Source organism: Bufo bufo, chromosome 2, assembly GCF_905171765.1.
Source record: "Bufo bufo chromosome 2, aBufBuf1.1, whole genome shotgun sequence".
In the NCBI taxonomy this organism is placed as follows: Eukaryota; Metazoa; Chordata; class Amphibia; order Anura; family Bufonidae; genus Bufo; species Bufo bufo.
This window is the reverse complement of record NC_053390.1, coordinates 335,563,027-335,584,335: the sequence shown is the minus strand read 5'-3', so window position 1 is coordinate 335,584,335 and position 21,309 is coordinate 335,563,027. Positions and strand designations below refer to the sequence as shown.

Below are 21,309 nucleotides of genomic sequence, written 5' to 3'. Positions count from 1 at the left end.
TGGATCGTGAAGATCCATTTTTTTTTCTGATAGTTTGTTCCTGGAGCGAATGCAAACAGCAAGTGGTGATTATCTTGAAACAACTTTGTAAATGAGTGGTTAGTTCACAGAGTACAGCTCGGTCATTGATATGCTGGCAACCTTCTTAGATAAACATAATGGCTCTAATCTTTCTCTAATTGTCAAAGTAGAACGTTGCCAACATTATACATTGCGAGGCCACCTTTCATCTAACCATTGGCTTTTGCACTAGATCAGGCTTTTTTTTTTATTTATTTTTTATTTCTCACAGTTTTTAAGAGGTCTGGAAAATTTAAGAGACCCAGACAAGACTGTTTACTGCATTTTGGTAAACCAAAGTATTACTTGGTGGCTTTGAGCCACATCCATTAAACTGAGCAGAACTGTGGTTTTTGCAGTCTTCAGCAACCAAGCAAAACATGTTATGTCTTCAGATCTTGCTTTCTGTTCCTGTTTTTGAACTTTTTATTTGGCTTAGTAACCTGTGGCATGTGAATCTTTGAGAGTAGGTACAAAACTAAAGCGGTCTTTACATCGTACAATCTGCAAAGACTAAACCACTTTATGTATAACGTCTGTCATTGGCTCCGTCCTACCCATGTATTGTAATTTTGCGCCATTGACAAATCCACCTTAGCATCTGCTGTGGTTTTGCCATGGAATTCCTGCGGATTTCACCTGTGGCATTGCAATAGGGGAACCTCCCAGAAAGTCCATGGAAAATCTGCCTCTAAACCAACCTCAAAAGCCACATGCAGATTTTGTGGTGGATTCATACGTGGCATGAAATTACAGGACATGGGAAAATATTATAGTGTTGGCCAAATTGGGACCGGCTGACAGTCTAACGTGTATGGGGATCTCCCGACTATTCCCGAAGAGCGCTCTAAAGTCCAATATTTTTTTTCACTGGAGGTGCCTGGCAGTGGTTTTGTCCTCTTTAGCCTTTAAAAAATGCATACATCGGTGATCAACAATGTTCATCACACCAGCTGCTGTGAAACTGCAACTCCCAGCATGCACACTTGCTCGGCTTGTAACTCCCATAGAAGTGAAATGAGGATTCTGGAAGTTGTAGTTTCAGAGCAGCTGGAGTGCTGAAGGGTGCTGATGCTTGACATACATCCTCGGCTTAGCATGTAATCGTATGGAGGAGTCGGGAGAGATGGCGGTCAACTGAACACTATTGAAGGTATATTTGGGCGCCTGTAGTGTTTACAAGGGATTCCATTTCAGCCCCCAGCACCACTGCCAGAAAAATCAGGACATCATATACTTGGCTCCCCCCAAACATGCAGAGGTGTGCACTGATAACTTTGTTGTTTGTAAGGACAGTGCGTATTTGGTGGCACCAAGAAATAAAAATGTGGCTGGCTCTGCATGGGATGTGTTTTGATTTTGGAAAAGGGTAGCCATAGTAATTTTTTATTAAAAAAATTTTTCAAAAGAGGTAACCAAGTGAAATGTATAGAACTTCTTCTTTTATTTTTATAATTCGAGCGCAGTGTAGCCGTTGTTAAACCCTCTGGAATATGTTGGTGCCATATCAATAAAGATTAGCATGGCAGACTGTCATTCTGGAGGAGGCTTCTTATTTACCGTGTCTCGGTGTACATTAGACAGGGGTATTTTTGTGTTTTATAGCTGCTGAGATAGGCTTGAAACGTCTTACCCTTCTCTTGTTGCTGCATTGCCAGGAGGGCTTCTGGATGCTTTGCATAGGTGGAGGGGGCATAAATCTAAATATGACAGGTTCAGCTAGTTCCCGTTCTCTTCCATTAGTCTCTAGACTGCAGGAAATTCTTATGTAATGAAGCATGATGCTTTGTATTTATTGTAAAAGTAACAGGACCAGTACAGGGTAGCTTGGCTTTCTTCATTATCTGTATTTGACATGTGAAAAATCACTTTTTTTTCCTTACTTCCCTGCATTCTAACCCCCCTGATCCAGAGATCCCTACTGTCAGGCCTCTATTGAAACCTGCTCTTTTGCATTGTTCCCATCAGTAAGTACATGTATTTCTCATTTGACAGAATTCAGTACATGAGAAAGTTCATTTAGATTCCATTTATAAACTTGCGGTTCTGATGACATTACTTATACTTGAAGTATAAAGAATGCATAAGTAATCTGATCTTGATTTATTAAGGCTGGCCTTGCACATTAGTATTAATCTCACAGCTATCTATCGCTTCTGACCCCCTATATACATTCACACTTGGCTCAAGTGTTTTCTGTGAGGAGAAGGGAGAAAGCCACCGCCAAATTCCTCTAACAATGTCTTAGCTTACTGAGATTGAAGGGATCAGGAAGTGGAAATTCAACTGCCCGATCCCCATATCTCACACCACTAAAGTAACTAATCCTTGATTTAGATGGTTGGCGGTCTCTGAAATACAGTGGTTCGCCCGATTTTGTACATCTAATGTCTATGGTCAGCTTAAACCTGGCAACAAACGCCATAGATTTTAAAGCAACCCTCCATTTCACGTTTACTGGGATAGGAACATAACACTTACCTGGTGCCCTTCTTCTTTTTTTTTTTTTTTTTTTTTCCCTACGCTCCTCTTCCTTCATCCAAGATGACCACACCACTTCTGAGACTACCTGGTGCATACTGTGAATTTGGTTGCCCAAGAAACTTCCTGATGCCCTTTTAATGGCCTGCTCATGCGAACAGTGCTGGCCAATCCAAGATCACAGCGGTAGAAGCAGAAAGTAATCTTAGCCTAATGATGCACATTAGAGAAGTGGTGCAGCCATCTTGGATGGCAGGAGAGGAGCCCGGGGATTTGGTGGATCATTAGCTAAAAAGGAGGCCACCATGCAAGTGTTCTGTTCCTTCCCCGGTTAATGGGAATTTTTTTTGGGGGTGACTTTATCCTTGATAATACATGATTTTGTACTCTGGCTGTAGAATTGAGGATATCCATAAACGAAAAGATTCATTGTTGCCGAAAAAATATGCTAGGTGCATATGGGAAACCCATGATATCACTAGGCTTTCCCGCCCTCAATGGCTCTTGTAGTGTAGGGAGATGGGGAGATCTACATACTGTACCCTCTCCATTTCAAATGATGCGTGGGGTCCACAAGTTCACCTAAATGTCTTCATGCTGCAATTTACCAGCAAACAGCTGAAGAAAGACCTGGAAGGAGGCTGTCTGACTGGGGAGGACTGTCTGGAGGATCAGTACTGCTTGAACATGACTGTTCTCTTCAGTAAATCCGCACTTTGGTATGCTCTATATTGATCTTTTACCTCCTACTTAGCTGAATGTTTGTTTAGGCAGATTGCTGACCTTGTGAATCATTCAGTATTTTTTGTATTTATGGTATTTCTTCTGACATTGTAATGTTGATTTTTTTATTTTTATGTAACTGAACTTTATGACTTGTAAATAACTGTTCATATAAGCATTGACAAAAGTAACTTGGCTTACGTGTACAGTTTACTCCAGCTTATCAGCTTTTTATGGTATGTTAATCTTGGGTGATTGAAGGTATATGTATTTTTTTTCCTCCTTGGACATTGATTGACTCATGAGTAAACAGACAAAAGCACTTGAACACTCTTAGTTTAATCAGTTTGCTCAAGCACTTCAACAAGCTGTCAGATTAGAAAGTTTAAGTTCAAACGTTTGTCCTTCAGTTTCCACTGCAGCTAGATCTTTCCTGACAACCCATTGTACTGACTGTGGGAGTGAGGCCGCACAGTTACCTACACCGTTCAAGCAGAACGTTGTAATCGATACGTGTCCAGGGCTGGCCTCACAAGCTTGAGGTGACGCTTTTTCATTCTTCTGCATTTGGTTGTCAACGTTTTCATTTAGAAAGGATATGAGGTGAGATATGCAAAAGTTTGAAACCAGCAAAGTATAAGGAGTTTTCAGGAGCTAGAAATTTGATGGTCTGTCCTTATAATAGGCCACCAGTATCAAACTGGTTGAGGGCTAATCTCTCAGAAACTCTGACAATTTGCTGTTTGTAGGGCAGTGGCATCCTCTTCATTGATCCACACTACACAACATTGTAATTTTAGTAGCTGCTGTGCATGGTATGGATGCGTTGTCCCATTCAAGTGACTGTAAATGGTGAAGAGGCCGCAATACTCGCCCAAGTGCCACAACATCTTCAAACAGCTGATCAGAAGAGTCTTTTCTCCTACCAATCTGATATGGGTGGCCTACTCTAAGGATAGTCCATTACTTTTATAGTCCTGAAAAACTCCTTAGACGGTAGATCTTTCTCATTGGACGCCATCATTTTCTACAGGATATATCGATAATAAATTGCCTGAGGAGAACATCTCCTGTTGGGACAAATGAGGATCCAACTGATTGGACTATAGTCTGTCAATTTTTCCCCTTTGAAGAATATACAGTGGTAGAGAAATGTCATCTGCTTATCTCCCTCCTTCTATTGAGATAACCAGCTGCCCACTTATAGCAGCTGTGTTTGGTATCGCAGCTCAGCCTCATTCACTTCTATGGGGCTGAGCTACGCCTAGGCCATGTGACCGATGAACGTGACGTCACATGGCCTAGGGAAAGCCAATAGAAGGCCGTGACGCTACTGCCATCCCTGGTGCTTTCTCAAACAGTTGATCGTCAGGGGTCCCATAGTAAAGTCTTGGAAAACCCCTTTAAAGCTGCTTTCAGCGAGATCTAGTGACCATCTATAGTGTGTACTGGGATCACCAGGCTCTTCCCTGTCATCAGATGCCAAGGGAACGCGTGATTGGTATTTGGGCTAAACAACATGACTTTGTCCTCTCAGGACATTCGCTGTCACCAGAGGGTTCTGATATTGACTTGTCTCCCCCTGCCAGTTGAAAATCTTGAGAATTTTTTTTTTTTTGTCTGATCCAAACGAACACCTAAAAATGCACTAATGTTTAACTGATATCGCTTGGCTATGCAGTTAAATTTTGGGCTGGCAAGAGGCTGATCGGAAGGGTCCCCCATTGGATTGTTGATGAGAAGTCCATAAAATGTTTTTCCCCCTGATCTCTGTATTACATCCACATATATCTAGCTCAGAGAACCTGACATACATTGACGTATGTGCTAGGGATTGTTATGTATAGTTATAGTGGAGACATTGTGCCGCTATAGGGCGTTTATCACTGCTCTTCTCAAGCCCGTATATTATACATACAGCTTTGAAATGGTCAGAGGGCGTCGGAAGCGCAAAATGGCATTGGGGCCATCATTTCATGTACTTGGACTTGGCAGTGAAGTATGTCGTTTCATCCCTCTCCAGCCTCTTGGTGACAAGCCAGCAGAAACATTCCTTGTTAAATGAAGATGGTCCTTATCGATTTGACCCATGCTGCTCTCCTCCTTTGTCACATTTAGAGGTGTGAGGACAGGGTCTGGATGGCTTCAGTAGTCTATGTAACAGCGTTGCCATTTCCTCCTATTGATTTTTCTTTCTCTACCCCCCCCTCCCCTTCCCACACCTTGTATTATATATTTTGTTCTCCTTAACAGACTTGCCGTTGAGCAGTGATGTGCATTTTCAAAGCAGAAATGGTATATTGATTGAGCGGTTGACAATGCTTATTGTTTGATTTTTTTTCATTTTCAAATGTGGTGAGATTCTTTTTTAAAAATTTTTATTGTAAAATATATGCATTATGAAAGGGCTGCAGGTAGAACACCCGACATCCTTTCATTTATTATAATTTTTTATTTTTTTTCTTCTATCAGTGTTTTTTTTTTTTTTGTGTTTAGGACAGAATAGACTATATTTGTTTTTTATTTTTTATTTTTTTCCTCTGTGGAAAATTAAGTATTGAGCGGTTTTCTATGGCCGCACGGCAATAAGCTCCAGTCATTTAGCAGCTGTTGATACGGAGGACGCCTCGTAATGCATTGGACGGTATTATGAAACGTAGCAAGGCCTAATAGCTTTGTGAAATTTGGATTGGGATCAACAGAATCTTTATGAATGTATGTGTTCAGGGATGCATGACCCACATAACCTACAAATTTGATTGGGTTGGCATCAACTGATGGATAGCAGATTAGAATCCCGTGCTTTGCAGGCTACAGATTTGTTGTCAAGCGAGATTTATCAGATGCAATCAGAATTTCGAGAGGTTACACAGGAATTCCAAAGCACGGATGTTTTTATATTCTTCCCACCTCCCCCCACCTTGCTAGTGCATTGGTAATGTTCTGTATGCGATGGGGGGGAGAAGAGGCAAATGTATGTATATTGGATGAATCCTCTCCCTAAAGCTGTCTGTCTGTTGTTCATCAGAAAGCAGGTCGCAGCTCACTGAGCAGGAGAAAAGATTTTAATAGAAGTTGTGCCAAGGGCTGTAATGCATCATTTTAGGGCCCTAATTACATTACAATGACAAATATCAATGGTGACAACAGCAATAACCTACATCCTTTAATGGCTGTGCTGGAAAAGGAGTTTGGGCTCTGCGCCATTAGTTTAGCCTTGCTTTCAGAATCATAGGCCATTAGGAACGTGTTTCCATAGTGTTACTGTACGACCAGTAGTACGAATTGGAAATGTCTCTCCATAGCGCGATCTCTTGGGGGCACCAGAGTTGCTACGGCAACGTGTACTCTCAAATGAAATGGGGGGGAGGGTTAAAGGGCTGGGAAGACTAAGCTACCAAACGACACGTTATTAAAAGGTCTCCTGCCACTGAAGATCATGCCCGTTAGCGTTGGTCCCTGGTGCATTGTCTTGCGCCATGATTATCACTCATAAATGGATGTTGATCTATATTTTTTTATTTTATTTTTTTTCCTGAATTTTTTTTTAATGCAAAGAAAATCTCATGTGGTGGTGGACTCCCAAAAGGAATGCGTTAGATGGACCCTCTGCAGTTCATTGATCTAAAAGACAGATGTCCTCAGTGACATGGCTGAGAAATGCATCTTTACATGAACAGGGTCTTACAGATGGAGATGGGTAGCTTGGAAAGGCGTTTCGCTCAGGAAGTGGTGAAATCACACATTTAGACAATGGCCCAGTTTATCCTTCTTTTTAACCTGTTTTTTTCCTTTCTAGTTGTGAGACAGTGTAGGTGTCTGGAGGGGAAGAATGACGCTTGATTTTGCATTGTGTGCTTCTGAAGTGTCTCAAAGGTGTTTGTGGCAGTGTGTTAGCTACAGGCCTGAAGCTGTTTCTAGCCCTTAGGTCTGAGAATGAATGCCCTCAGGAATATACGGTTTGTCAAGATTATACCATAATACGTTAAGCATGGGTATCCACTAAAAACAACCTAACTGTTCCTCCTTCTGTCTTTTCCTCCTTTTATTTCATGTTCCAGTTCATACTAAGAAATATAGAATGGAATCGGTGTCCCTCCTCCTCACAGTCCTGTGATGATCTGTTAGACAAGTGCTAGGAGCAGGAGCCTCCCTTCTGTGTCTTGTGTGTAATAGAACAGAGAAGTCATTAAAGGGATTCTGTCACCTCGTTTTAGCCTATAGTGATGCGGACATGCACGGCTAGATCGCGGCTAGCATGTCCGCAATATACCTGTCCCATAGCGCTGTGTGGAGATATGGGACGCCCTGCTTGGAGCCCATCACCGCCTGGAACCACGAATCTCCTCCTTGCTCACGAAGTCAGGTCGCATGCGCAGTTCCTTCCCTGAGGCTGATGCCAGCACAGGGAAGGAACACTATGCCGGCAGGTATATCGCGAGATTACGGCAATCTGACTTCGTGAGCAAGGAGGAGATTCCTGGTTACAGGCGTGCTGGGCTCCTTCACAGGGGGCGTGGCTGGGCTCCAGAACGGTTAGTACAGCCCCTTGGGCTCCTTACCAGGCTCATTTATATTTATATATATATATATATATATATATATATATATATATATATATATATATATATATATCTATCTATATCATTTTTTTTTTTCCCCTAAATAAAACCACACAGAGATATGGGACAGGTATATTGCGGACATGCTAGCAGCGATCTAGCCGTGCATGTCCGCATCTCTATAGGGTAAAAAGAGGTGACAGAATCCCTTTAAGCCCCCGCCCTGCCCCCTCTGTCAGTCTCCAGCCAAATATGGGGCAGATCAGCAGGAGACTGAAACCTTTTTGTTCTCTATTTCTAGGTTGTGTTCCTTTAAAATGTATGTGTCATTAGAAAAATACCTTTTGTTTAAATCCTTGTATTAAACATGCTGTTTTAGAGTTTGATGTGTTTTTTTTTTTTTTTTTTTTTTTTTTTTTTTTTTTTTTTTTTTCATTTATTATCAAAATTTTCCGATCTATAAGAAAAAAATAAAAATGTGCATAATCCTGCAGTTTTTACACTGGCCACTAGGTCATGATATCCTGTTCTGTACAGGTAACTTTTCAGTAACTATTATCTTTATCACCACTGGCCGAGTTACAATGACAAGTAACACCTCTAGATAACACAGGATCCACCATTCACAATAAGTGATATCACAGCTTATTTGCTTCCTCCTGACCTCTGCATAGGGCACAGAGCATGTCTAGAAAACTTTTACCATATAAGTCCATGAGGTCCTATCCTGTCCATTGTGTCTATGGCCCATGTAGCTGCTCCCAAAAGACAGAACGTCTTAACATATTTTAGGCCTAGTGTCTAGTGTGAAAACTAAATTTTATGACATGGAAATTCAAAAAGAATAAACTGTAAATTGTTACATTTTTAATGTAACATGAATAAAACGGGTCATTTTCTGATGACATGTTCTCTTTAAGAGGGGCTGTCTGGGTGAAAATGGGGCTATGTCCACGTTTGGCTCTGAATGCAGACAACCCCCTTTCATACAAGGCACTTACTAATGTACTGTGATTGTCCATATTGCCTGCTTTGCTGGCTGGATTCATTTTTCCCTTACATTATACATTGCTCGTCTTCATGGTTACGACCACCTTGCAATCCATTATCGGTGGCTGTGCTTGCACAGTATAGGAAAAAGCACTACCCTATGTGTGCTCCCGGCCTACAGAGAGGATGGTGCTTTTTCCATATAGTACATGACAGTCTCTCCATGATCTCTCCTTTCGTTGCTCTGCTAAATTTATATAAAACTGGCAGCTCAGGGGGTGTGTCTGCAGCTCTCCACCTATCACAGCTCAGGAGGCAGTTGAACGATGGAACATGCTTGACCACCTCAGCGAGGTAGATAGAGAATTTAAAAAAAGAACAAGCAGCAGGTGGCGCCATACAGATGCATTTTATTAAATAACTCAGTGGCTGTACCAAATTTTTAATTGCATACAATTAGAAAAGTATTCAGATCCGGGGGCTGGTTTGAAAACGGCAGGGTATTTTTAGTGGCACAACCCCTTTAATGAGGCTCCTAATCTTCACTGTCCGCAAGGATTCGTTTTATTGTCTCTGTAATTTCCTGTGTGCCGTTTTTCTAGCTGTGTGTTAGATGAGCTATAGATACTTGAGCTGCTAACTCATTGGATGGTGTCAAATGCCGTGCGGATGTGCTCATTAATGTGTCACTGTCAGGTTTCAAGGCTGACTTGGCAACCTCTGCAGTTTTTCAATGGTCTACTGAGCTAGCTGTAAAGACGTATTTAAAAAAAATAAAAAATGCAAATTATGAATGGAAATTTTGGCTGTGCCTTTCATTGCAACAAAAACTTTTGAGAACTGGCCTTATTAACATACTGCTGAGCTGAACATCTTGGACCTGAGCCACCCATCTCCTGCAGATTTGTGGCTCATCTTGGAGCTTTGCGTTCGCCTGCTTTTCCCTATATATGCGTTTATTTAGAGACTACGCCATTGGTATACATAATTTAATATATCAAATGTTAATACATTCTGTCCATGGAAGAAAAAAAGGGGCTATGAAATGCTTTCCTTTAATGAAATGCTCTTATTTATTTTTTTTCCATCTTTCTCTCCAGGCTGAAATTGTCAAGAGACTAAATGCTATCTGCGCACAAGTCATTCCTTTTTTGTCCCAAGAGGTAAGCGAGCTTCATTTGTAGTCACCTAAGCTAAGTAATGCCATTTAAATGACATGTGAGTTCTTAAAAAAAAAAAAATTAAAAAAATCCCTTATTTTCTCCTACTGCGTATCTTGTGGTGCTTGTATTTCATTTTCTTGCTGCTCTACTCATTTCCACCGCAGCGTCTTATTAAAATTCCAAGCAATATAATTTAAATGCACTTATATAGTGGAAAATGTTCTAATGTGCTAAGCGTAATGCAGCTGTTTCCTTGTCATGTGCGCGCCGTGTCGCTCAGAATTATGACTGTTTGTCAGAATGGCATCTAATAGACTAGATTGAAAAATTGCCAGAATAGGTAGAGAGAATCGCTCCCCTCTCTTGATGATAGGCATTAAATGCTGGCAGAAGTGAGGCTGGGCATATCAAATGCAAGTGCTGCTAAAAGTAAACAGAATGAATGGCGTCTTGGCTAAACGTTTCTCGGAAAATGCTAAGTTGTCACCAAGTAGCTTTTTTTTTTTTTTTTTTTTCCCCCCCCTCCCCAAGCAAAGATTTCCTTAATCTCCCATGGTATTAAAGGCAGACAGCGTACACCTTGTTCTGCTGTTTATATTGGAAGCTACACTCTAAGTGGCTCTTGTGTAAAATGGTTTGCAAGTCATTGCATTGAATTTTGGCTGTGTTCACTAGCATCATGGTTTCCAATGTGAATAGGACCATGACTGATCTGTTGGATCCAGCCAGACTTTGTAATGAGATCTGTCAGGTTTTCATTATTGTGCTGTCCATAAGGGAAGACAGTAGTGTAACGGAAGGGAACCTAATTGCCAGTCTGAAACGGAGCCTTCCAAAGCTGCTATTACAATAGGGGCGTTTTGGTCAGCAGCTCCTGGACAGACGTCTGTGGCGCCCATTGCCACACAGAGCGCCCGTTACACGGAAGGGAAGTGGTGTAGGAGAAAGGACCTGTGATGATATCATCGCCATGTGACCAGTAAAAAAAGGATGTTAGTGGTCAAATGGTGATGACGTCATCACAGGTCCTTTTCCTCCAGGAGGAGTGTTGCTGCAGGAAAAAATTGCCATAGTTTTTATGTTTAAGATTACATCGGGAAAAGGTGACAGAGGGTGTTATACTGTATACTACATGCTGTGGGATCCTGCATACTGTGGGGTATTCTACTGTATACTGCCTACTGTGGGGTATATAGTACCCCACAGTACGAGGTGGTATACTGCATACTCTAGGATGCTGTTGGAACACCCCACAGTATATAGTATAACACCCCGCAGTACACATTAACTATAACATCCATAGTATAAAGTATATACTGTAACACACCACAGTATACAATATACTGTATACTATGGATGTTATAGTTAATGTGTACTGCGGGGTGTTATACTATATACTGTGGGGTGTTGTGTACTATATGCTATGAGGGGCTGGGAGTGTTATACAAGGTGTACTTTGAGGTGTTATACGGTAGTATACTGCATGTTGTAGAGTGTTGTACTCTATACACTATGAGGGGTTGGGGGTATTGAACTATGTATGTGGTGTAGTTCTCTTTTTAATATTTACCAGAAAAAAAATAACTATGGGGTGGGATGCAAATGGGGGATGGTTAGGGCAAATGGAGGGAGAGGGCCCAATATGGGTAAACATCCCCAGGCCAATGATAAACTAAGGCTACATTCACACTAGCGTTTTAGTTTTCCGGTATTCAGATCAGTCATATGGGCTCAATATCAGGAAAAAAATGCTTCAGTTTTGTCCCCATTCATTGTCGATTAGGACAAAACTGAACAGGACGGAATTCTCCCAAATGCATTCCGTTCCGTTTAGTTGCGTTCCCATACCGGAGAGCGAACCGCAACATGCTGTAGTTTGCTTTTCATCCTGGGGTGCGGAGAAAGACGGATCCAGCATGACCCCCAATGCAAGTCAATGGGGAAGGACCCATTTTCTCTGACACAATAGAAATCGGATCTGTCCTCCATTGACTTTCAATGGAGTTCATGACTGATCCGTCTTGGCTATGTTAAAGATAATACAATCGTATCCGTGCATAACAGATGCAGGCGGTTGTATTATCGGTAATGGAAGCATTTTTGCTGAAGCCTGCCGGATCCAGTAAAAACGCTAGTGTGAAAGTAGCCTTAATCCGCCCCTGGCTGCTGAACCTTAAACTAAAGCAATCCTTTGCTTAGTATAGGCCACATTGGTGTATGATCGTTGAAGCATCGGTTCTAATGCGTTAAATAGGCACATCGGCAAAACTGATACTACAGGTCGGAAACCATTTAAACCCTCTTAATTCTGTTGATCGTGGGGGACCTGGGGTTTGAACATAAGACTTGGACTTTAATATTCTGCATGATTTGGCACAACTATTCACTACCTGGTCTTGTACAATGGTGGGGCACCAACATCTAGATGGGTGGTTTAATTACTAGACTAATGATTACAAAAGACACTTCCATCAACATGTTTATCACATATTAACAACATATGTGAATATTCAGTTTTTTATATGAAAGCAGGTGGATGGTTTTCTGGATATACCGTATTTCCTGCACCATAACACGCACCGAGGTTTTAGGGGAGGAAAGTTAGGAAAAACTTATTTTTTTTTCATCAGACCTCCATGGCTCATCAGACCTCAGATCAGACACAAACTAAATAAAAGCGCTTACCTCTCCTGCTTTGGACAGCGCCACCACCCACAGATCCAGCGTGTTCTTCCTGCACTCACAGCGTGAGGTCATAGTGTGCGCTTACACTGTGCAACATTAGGTCACAGCACAGCCCGCGGTGCCCGCTGAAGATCGGGGAACAGTGAGCTTATTTTAAGCTGTTGCACGGCTTGTCTCAGATTTTTAATCATCTCCCAACAACCCTTCTAAGAGCTAGGACAGGAAGTAGAATACATGGAGTAACTTCAAACTATTATATTCAGAAAACCAGCCACCCAAAAAATGACATAGAATATACTCATATAGGCTGAGATAAAAATAAGAGAAAAAATTTAATGGTGGTGTACCTTTTCAATCAGACCATCACTGTTATCCAAATTTTACACCTACAATTAGGGATCGACCGATATTGATTTTTTTTTTTTTTTTTTTTAGGGCAGATACCGATAATTTGTGAACTTTCAGGCCGATAGCCGATAATTTATACCGATATTCTGTGAAATTTCATTTTTGAAAAAAATAAAAAATCCTACACATCTGCTGTAAATGAATATTTTTATTAATGTGTAGTTTTTTTTTTGTAAATCTTTCTTTATTTATACTTAATATTGTTTGTTTATTATTTTTTTTTTACTAACTTTTAGCCACCTTAGGGACTAGATCTCTATCAGGGTGAATAGGAGCTCACACTGTCCCTGCTGCTCTGTGCTTTGTGCACACAGCAACACAGCAGCATGGAGCTTACCATGGCAGCCAGAGCTTCAATAGCGTCCTGGCTGCCATGGTAACCGATCGGAGCCCCAGGCTTACACTGCTGGGGCTCCGATCGGAGGAGGAGGGGAGAGGGGACCCTGTGGCCACTGCCACCAATGATTACAACTGGGGGGGGGGGGGGGGGGGGGGGCGCACTGTGCCACCAATGAATAATACTGCGGGATTTGGGGGGGGGGGGGGGTGGGCGCACTGCACCACCAATGAAGATAAATCTCTCATTTATTCATATACAGGAGACGGGAGCTGGCTGCAGAATCACATAGCCGGCTCCTGACCTCTGAGCGGTAGCTGTGATCACCTAAGGGGTTAACTACCGCGGACCGCAGCTACCGTTCATAGAGGTCGGGAGCCGGCTATGTGATTGATTCTGCAGCCAGCTCCCGCCTCCTGTTCAATTTGAATGAATGAGTAAGTTAACATCATTGGTGGCGCAGTGGCCATAACCCCTCCCCTCCTCTTCTCCTCTGTCTCTTCATTGGCGGCAGCAGCATCACAGGGGAGAGGGAGACACTGCTTCCTTCTCCCCTGTGCTGCTCAGGGAACACTGAGCGCTGACATCAGCCTGATCTGTGTTCCCCATACGTTATCGGAATATCGGCAAAATAGATGCCGATACTGATAACTGTCAAAATTCTGAATATCTGCCGATAATATCGGTAAACCGATAATCGGACAATCCCTACCTACAATAATGAGGATTCCCTCACAACAGCCAATTTATATAGGAGCTCTTATCTTTTCTGTGGACTGCTACAGAAGGAGAATATTATGTATTTAATTTTCAGCGGCATAATACTGCCTAAATAAAGGAGAAAAGCAGCCAAAAATTCTGAAAGAATAGTTGTTTTATGAATCTTGCTTTACAATAAAATACCTCTTTCTGATGGAAGTGTAATTTTTAAACAGATTTGTGGATCTTGCAACCTTATTTTTAGCAGACTTGAAGATCTACAACCACATTTGGTTGTGTATGAGTATTTACATCTTGAGGTAATTATAAGAGACACTCAGTCTGTATATCTCAAATGTCTAAAGCTTATTAAAATATATTTCTGGATGTTTGCCAAATTAAATCATCTTCTAAGTAAGGAGCTAGATGTTTCCTTCCATGTGTGAAGGTATAGAGACAGGTAAGTATTTTTTTTAGAATTTTCCTTACTTGTTCTCTTGGATTTTCAGTTAGAAAATAACTGATGGGGATGCTAAGAACGTGTTCCGTAATCTGCAGCCACTGCAGGGTACATGTTTTGTTACATGGCACTGATTCGAAGGAACACGGTGGCTGAGTGGCTCTCTGTTTTGACCAATAGACTTGGTTCCCGAGCAGATATTTTCCCTGTACGACTGCTGTATGCCCTATTAAGGTCCTGGAAGTTGCCAATTTTGCTTGTGTACAGTCGTGGCCAAAAGTTTCGAGAATTACATAAATATTGGAAAAGTTGCTGCTTAAGTTTTTATAATAGCAATTTGCATATACTCTAGAATGTTATGAAGAGTGATCAGATGAATTGCATAGTCCTTCTTTGCCATGAAATTTAACTTAATCCCAAAAAAAACTTTCCACTGCATGTCATTGCTGTCATTAAAGGACCTGCTGAGATCATTTCAGTAATCGTCTTGTTAACTCAGGTGAGAATGTTGACGAGCACAAGGCTGGAGATCATTATGTCAGGCTGATTGGGTTAAAATGGCAGACTTGACATGTTAAAAGGAGGGTGATGCTTGAAATCATTGTTCTTCCATTGTTAACCATGGTGACCTGCAAAGAAACACGTGCAGCCATCATTGCGTTGCATAAAAATGGCTTCACAGGCAAGGATATTGTGGCTACTAAGATTGCACCTCAATCAACAATTTATAGGATCATCAAGATCTTCAAGGAAAGAGGTTCAATTCTTGTTAAGAAGGCTTCAGGGCGTCCAAGAAAGTCCAGCAAGCGCCAGGATCGTCTCCTAAAGAGGATTCAGCTGCGGGATTGGAGTGCCACCAGTGCAGAGCTTGCTCAGGAATGGCAACAGGCAGGTGTGAGCGCATCTGCACGCACAGTGAGGTGAAGACTTTTGGAAGATGGTCTGGTGTCAAGAAGGGCAGCAAAGAAGCCACTTCTCTCCAAAAAAAACAATCGGGGTCAGATTGATTTTCTGCAGAAAGTATGGTGAATGGACTGCTGAGGACTGGGGCAAAGTCATATTCTCTGATGAAGCCTCTTTCCGATTGTTTGGGGCATCTGGAAAAATGCTTGTCCGGAGAAGAAAAGGTGAGCGCTACCATCAGTCCTGTGTCATGCCAACAGTAAAGCATCCTGAGACCATTCATGTGGGGTTGCTTCTCATCCAAGGGAGTGGGCTCACTCACAATTTTGGCCAAAAACACAGCCATGAATAAAGAATGGTACCAAAACACCCTCCAACAGCAACTTCATCCAACAACAGTTTGGTGAAGAACAATGCATTTTCCAGCACGATGGAGCACCGTGCCATAAGGCAAAAGTGATAACTAAGTGGCTCGGGGACCAAAACGTTGACATTTTGGGTCCATGGCCTGGAAACTCCCCAGATCTTAATCCCATTGAGAACTTGTGGTCAATCCTCAAGAGGCGGGTGGACAAACAAAAACCCACTAATTCTGACAAACTCCAAGAAGTGATTATGAAAGAACGGGTTGCTATCAGTCAGGAATTGGCCCAGAAGTTGATTGAGAGCATGCCCAGTCGAATTGCAGAGGTCCTGAAAAAGAAGGGCCAACACTGCAAATACTGACTCTTTGCATAAATGTCATGTAATTGTCGATAAAAGCCTTTGAAACGTATGAAGTGCGTGTAATTATATTTCACTACATCACAGAAACAACTGAAACAAAGATCTTTAAAGCAGTTTAGCAGCAAACTTTGTGAAAACGAATATTTGTGTCATTCTCAAAACTTTTGGCCACTACTGTAGATCCTGCTGGCAATGCTCTTTGGGAAAATTATGCAAAACAGTTTTCTCCCTTCTAGAAGAAAGCTATCTCTTTAGTGCCATCTGTGGGTAGCTACCCTGTAAGCCATTGTCCAACCCATTTTATAGAGTCTTGAGACCTTACTAGGGATATCTACAATTGGGAATCTGCATATTCCAAAAGCTACTTCAAAGGTATCCCAAACAGTTGACCAGAACTCTACTCTGCACTGGCGAGGAACAAAAAGTCTCTGGTTGGCTGATGTCCCAACGCTCTATAATGGTACCAGACAGTGGCTTATAGACTGGCCACCTGTAGGTGGCACGAGAGGCAGTTTGCTTTTTAAGGCGGTTTTAAAGAAGAAGAAAAAATACATCTTTAGGTATCATTATGGCAGTCTTCAATGGTCAAATGCAAACCAAAAGGTTGGTCTTTGGTATGACGGATCTCAATACCGGAAAATAGAAATGCTAGTTTGAAAGTAGCCTAAGTTGGGATACCTCGATTATGTTGAGATGCCCAGTCAAGTATGTTTTTCAATGCAACCAAATACAAATGACAAATACTGTTTGTTTATACTGTACAGTATATAACTTTCTTTTATAATGGCAGACATTATTAACTGTTCTGGCATATAATTGCATACATCTGGGTGAATCTTATCACTGAATGCTGTGTGAAGGGGTTGTCTGAGCTACAGATATTGATGACCTATCCTCAGCTTTGGTCATCAATATCTGATCACCAGAGGTCCGACTTCCTGCACCTCCACCGCACAGCGTCTTACATCTTTCTCTCCCATTCACTTGATCATGAGCAACTGTAATTACACTGCACCACCACTGCTATATAGACAGCATGCAGGTGGACACTGAAAAGGATGCAGTGCCCAGACGACCAGTCAGCGGGTCTAAAGGGAGTGGAACACCCATCAGTCTGATATTGATGACCTGTCCTGAGGATGTCACCAGTATCTGTAGCCTGGACACGCCCTATGATTAACTGCAGTATTTGGCGTAAAATAGAAAGAAAAAAAAACGGAGAATACCATCAGAAAAAAGGAAGGTACAAACAGGGATTACTATACCAAGTTGGGTCAAAACCAGGAGGTAACGTCTGAGCCAGAATCGGCAGTCAGATTAAGTCACTAACAGGTAGGTCAGACGTTCAGGAATCCACATGGAAGAAACACAAACTAATCATGTGAGGCAAGAAGACCAGTCGCACACTACTGTGGCTAGCAGTTGCTGATTTAAATACCCCGCCAACAGGAAGCACATGACGCCAGCACCAAGCCTGATTGGCACTGTCGGCTGGGCTGGTTGGCATGGTAATGGAGTGACACCGGAGGTGCCACATTCTGGCAGCTACTTATCTCTCCAAAAACACAAGCATCTGGCAGTTGAAATCCAACTTGCTTGATCCTTTTCAGAGAAGGCCCCCATACACATTCTACAGCTGGCCAGTCCCACTGACCAACAGACATCTAATGTGTATGGCCAGCTTAATGGGGTATTCCGGTTGTTAAGTTGTCCCCTATCGACAGGCTATGGGAAAATATTAGATTGGTAGGGGTCCTACCTCCAGACTTCTTCCGATCAATAGAGCAGGTACCCCCCAATCTGTCTGAGGGCCTCAAAATGAATTGAGAGTCAGGGTCAGGTTTGCAGACCTATGCTTCACTCATCGTTATGGGACTTCCAGAGATGGCAGAGTGCATTGCTTTGCTATTTCCAGGACACCCATCCAAAAACATACTGATAAGGAACTTTTGTGATTGTGAGCCCCATTGGGGACAGCGTGGTGCTGATGTCTGTAAAGTGCTGAGGAATATAGTAGCACTATATAGGTGCATGCTCCACCAGCTGCTCTGGTCATTTCTGGACGCTCCGAGCAGTACATTATCGTTGATGGTCCCAGCAGTAGGACCTCCAAGATCTGTAACAATCAGAATTCCCATTTAAGTCCCAAAAGGTTGATAATGTGACCTGTTCAATGTACCTTTGATGTTTAGCATGCAGTTATTAACCCATGTTGATCCCAAATATTTTGATTCGTGGCTCCAATAAGCAAATCATGCTGGATGTTTGAGCTGAGAAAGGTGACATGGACTGATGTTAGGAAGATTTCTGTACTTTTCATTTCTCAAGGCTCTTTTTAAAGGTATGGCTGTAGATTTTACCCTTTTCTGCGGGTTTGTAGTGGATTTTGTCACGGATCCACAATAAAATATCCTGGGAATTTTCCACCACAGAATTCTTCCTTTGTTGATGTACCCTTAAGGTGTGTAACTGTATGGTAGCCATTGATGGGTAAGAATGACCACTGATTAGGTAGTCAGAAACATCACTGTTGTGAAACTACAACTCCCAACATGCTCGGTTCATTTCTATGGGTGATCAGAAAACGGCTAAGGCTACTTTCACACTAGCGTTCGGGCTCCGCTTGTGAGTTCCGCTTGAAGGCTCTCACAAGCGGCCCCGAACTGATCCGTCCAGCCCTAATGCATTCTCAGTGGATGCGGATCCGCTCAGAATGCCTCAGTCTGGCACCGTTTGTCCTCCGCTCAGCGAGCGGACACCTGAATGCAGCTTGCAGCGTTAGGATGTCCGCCTGGCCGCGCGGAGCCAAACGGATCCGTCCAGACTTGCAATGTAAGTCAATGGGGACGGATTCGTTTGAAGTTGACACAATATGGCTCAATTTTCAAACGGATCCGTCCCCCATTGACTTTCAATGTAGAGTCAAAACGGATCAGTTTGCATTACCATGCATTTTTGTTCATGATAATGCAAACGGATCCGCACCTAAACGCAGGTGTGAAAGTAGCCTAAGCAACTATGCATGCTGGAAGTTGTAGTGCTTGGAAGTTGACCCCTCCTTTTTATGTTTATTGTATGGTCACATACAAAACAATAATACACAGGACTGTATTTATTTTGTGGTCCACAAAATATGGATACCAGCTGTGTGTATGCAGCATTTTTCACAGCTCCAATAGTAGAAATAATTATTCTTGTCCTCAAAACAGGAATAGGAAATGTTCTATAATTTGTGGGACCAAAATATGATTGTATATGTGTGAGGCCCAAAAGAAATGTGGGCAATGCTAGCTCTAAGCTAGTTGCTTTACTAGGTCTGTAGGAACCTTTGGGGTCATTTATTAAGGCTGGCGTTTTAGATGCGCTGGCCTCTACTTAACTTAGGGCTCATTTACATGACCGTGGTTTGGTTCTGCATCTGAGCCACATTTTTTTTTTGCGGCTCTGGTGCGGACCCGTTGGGGTCGCAAAAGATGCGGACAGCACTCCGTGTTTTGTCCGCATCCGTTGCTACATTCTGTGGCCCCGCAAAAATTATAAATCATGACCTATTCTTGTCTGTTTTGCGGACAAGAATAGGCATTTCTATAATAGGCTATCTATTTCGTTCCGCAAATTGCGGCAGGCACACGGACTGCATCCGTGTTTTGCGGGTCCACAATTTGCAGACTGCAAAACACGGCACGCTCGTGTGAACTAGCCTTTAGACGCATCCACCGCCGACCTCTATCTTCGCCAGCTCCCTTGCTGCCGTAGATTTATATCATTTTCTACGCCTATCTTCTTCCCCGCTGGCGCCAAGCCCCCCCCCCCCCCTTTATTTTTTTATTATTTTTTTTTAGACCTGATATGAGCTGATTTTCCAGCAAATTCCCTTTGCGACAGATATACGCCAAAAATGGGCATATATCTAATAATAAATGTTCCCCCATGTGTGGTAAACTGCCCTGTCCCAGGACTTTGCCTTTTATGTATTATTGATTGTTGAGCTGTCTGTTCTTTCTTTTTCTTTTTTTCTTTTATTCCGTTGAACAGATTGTACCATAATTCTCCTAATTGGCCCATGCTGATTTTAATTCCGCCTCATTAACCAATACTTCAATCCTGTTGCTTCCAACTCTGATATGCTTGCAAAAGGGGACAAAAAAAAAAATAGCTAATTAAAATGACAGCCAATGTGTTATTTTATTCTATTTTCTTATTGTTTACTTCGACTTGTTAGGTCTTGATGCTCTTTATTTGTTTGTGACCCCGATGCCTTAATGGAGACTAACAGCATATGTCACTAAACCCACATGTGTCTATTCCTTGCCAACCATATAGAAAATCCCGGCTCTCCTGATGATGTATTCCGTTTGTGCAGATTCTTTTGATGTTTGCCCTGCAGATCTGTCTTAAAAGGCGGAGTGCAATCATAGAACATACAATGGTAATACATTATAGGAGCAATTAAAGCATTTACACTCTTCCCTGCTGATCTGCGGTAAACCACTTATAGCTCTGCTATTTGATGAGGTCATGAAGGAAATTGCCCATGCAGGGCGGTGTATACTCAGCATAGTGCTCTGTATACGAGCAGCAGGAGGATGTTTACTTTGGGTACCAGTTAGAGGAAAGGTTGAGGTTAATGTTGATTAAAGTTCTCTAATTATATCCTTATGGCAGGATCTTTCCCCACACCTTGTTAACTTGCAGCACTATCTGCAATGAAAGCAGAAACCAACAGGCAGTCACCAGCGTGTTTGCACATGGTGGGGAGGAATGTCAAGGAGTAAACAGTCGGAAGTGCTGCCGCGGCGCGTACAGTAGCTTCACTGTGTTCTCCTTCACATAGGGCTCACAGACGTTCAAATGTATATAGCAGCGTGGAGAAATTGTAAAATGCTCTTCTTGTTCTCTTAACAGCACCAGCAACAAGTGGTGCAAGCCGTGGAGCGTGCCAAACAAGTGACAATGGCAGAGTTGAATGCAATCATTGGGGTATGTGGTCTTTTCATCATCAGTGACTTCTGTTTGTTACGTTGTACTCTTTTATTTTACTTCTGTTCCTCTTGTTTAAAGGGAATCTGTCACGAAATTCAAAATGTAAGACGAGCCCTTGCCAGCTGAATC

The 21,309-nt window shown here is 42.3% G+C and overlaps 1 protein-coding gene across 3 annotated transcripts in view; it reads left to right on the top strand.

Annotated features, from left to right (window-relative positions):
- The window catches only part of LOC120989131 (transducin-like enhancer protein 4), a 113,111-nt gene that overhangs the window by 10,267 nt on the left and 81,535 nt on the right, over positions 1-21,309 (top strand). For 2 of the 3 annotated variants that reach the window (XM_040417048.1, XM_040417047.1), the window contains exons 5-6: positions 9,917-9,979; positions 21,103-21,177. In XM_040417048.1, coding sequence (XP_040272982.1) covers positions 9,917-9,979; positions 21,103-21,177 — 138 coding nt within the window. The remainder of the gene's footprint in view (positions 1-9,916; positions 9,980-21,102; positions 21,178-21,309) is intronic. The other variant, XM_040417049.1, reaches the window with a different exon arrangement.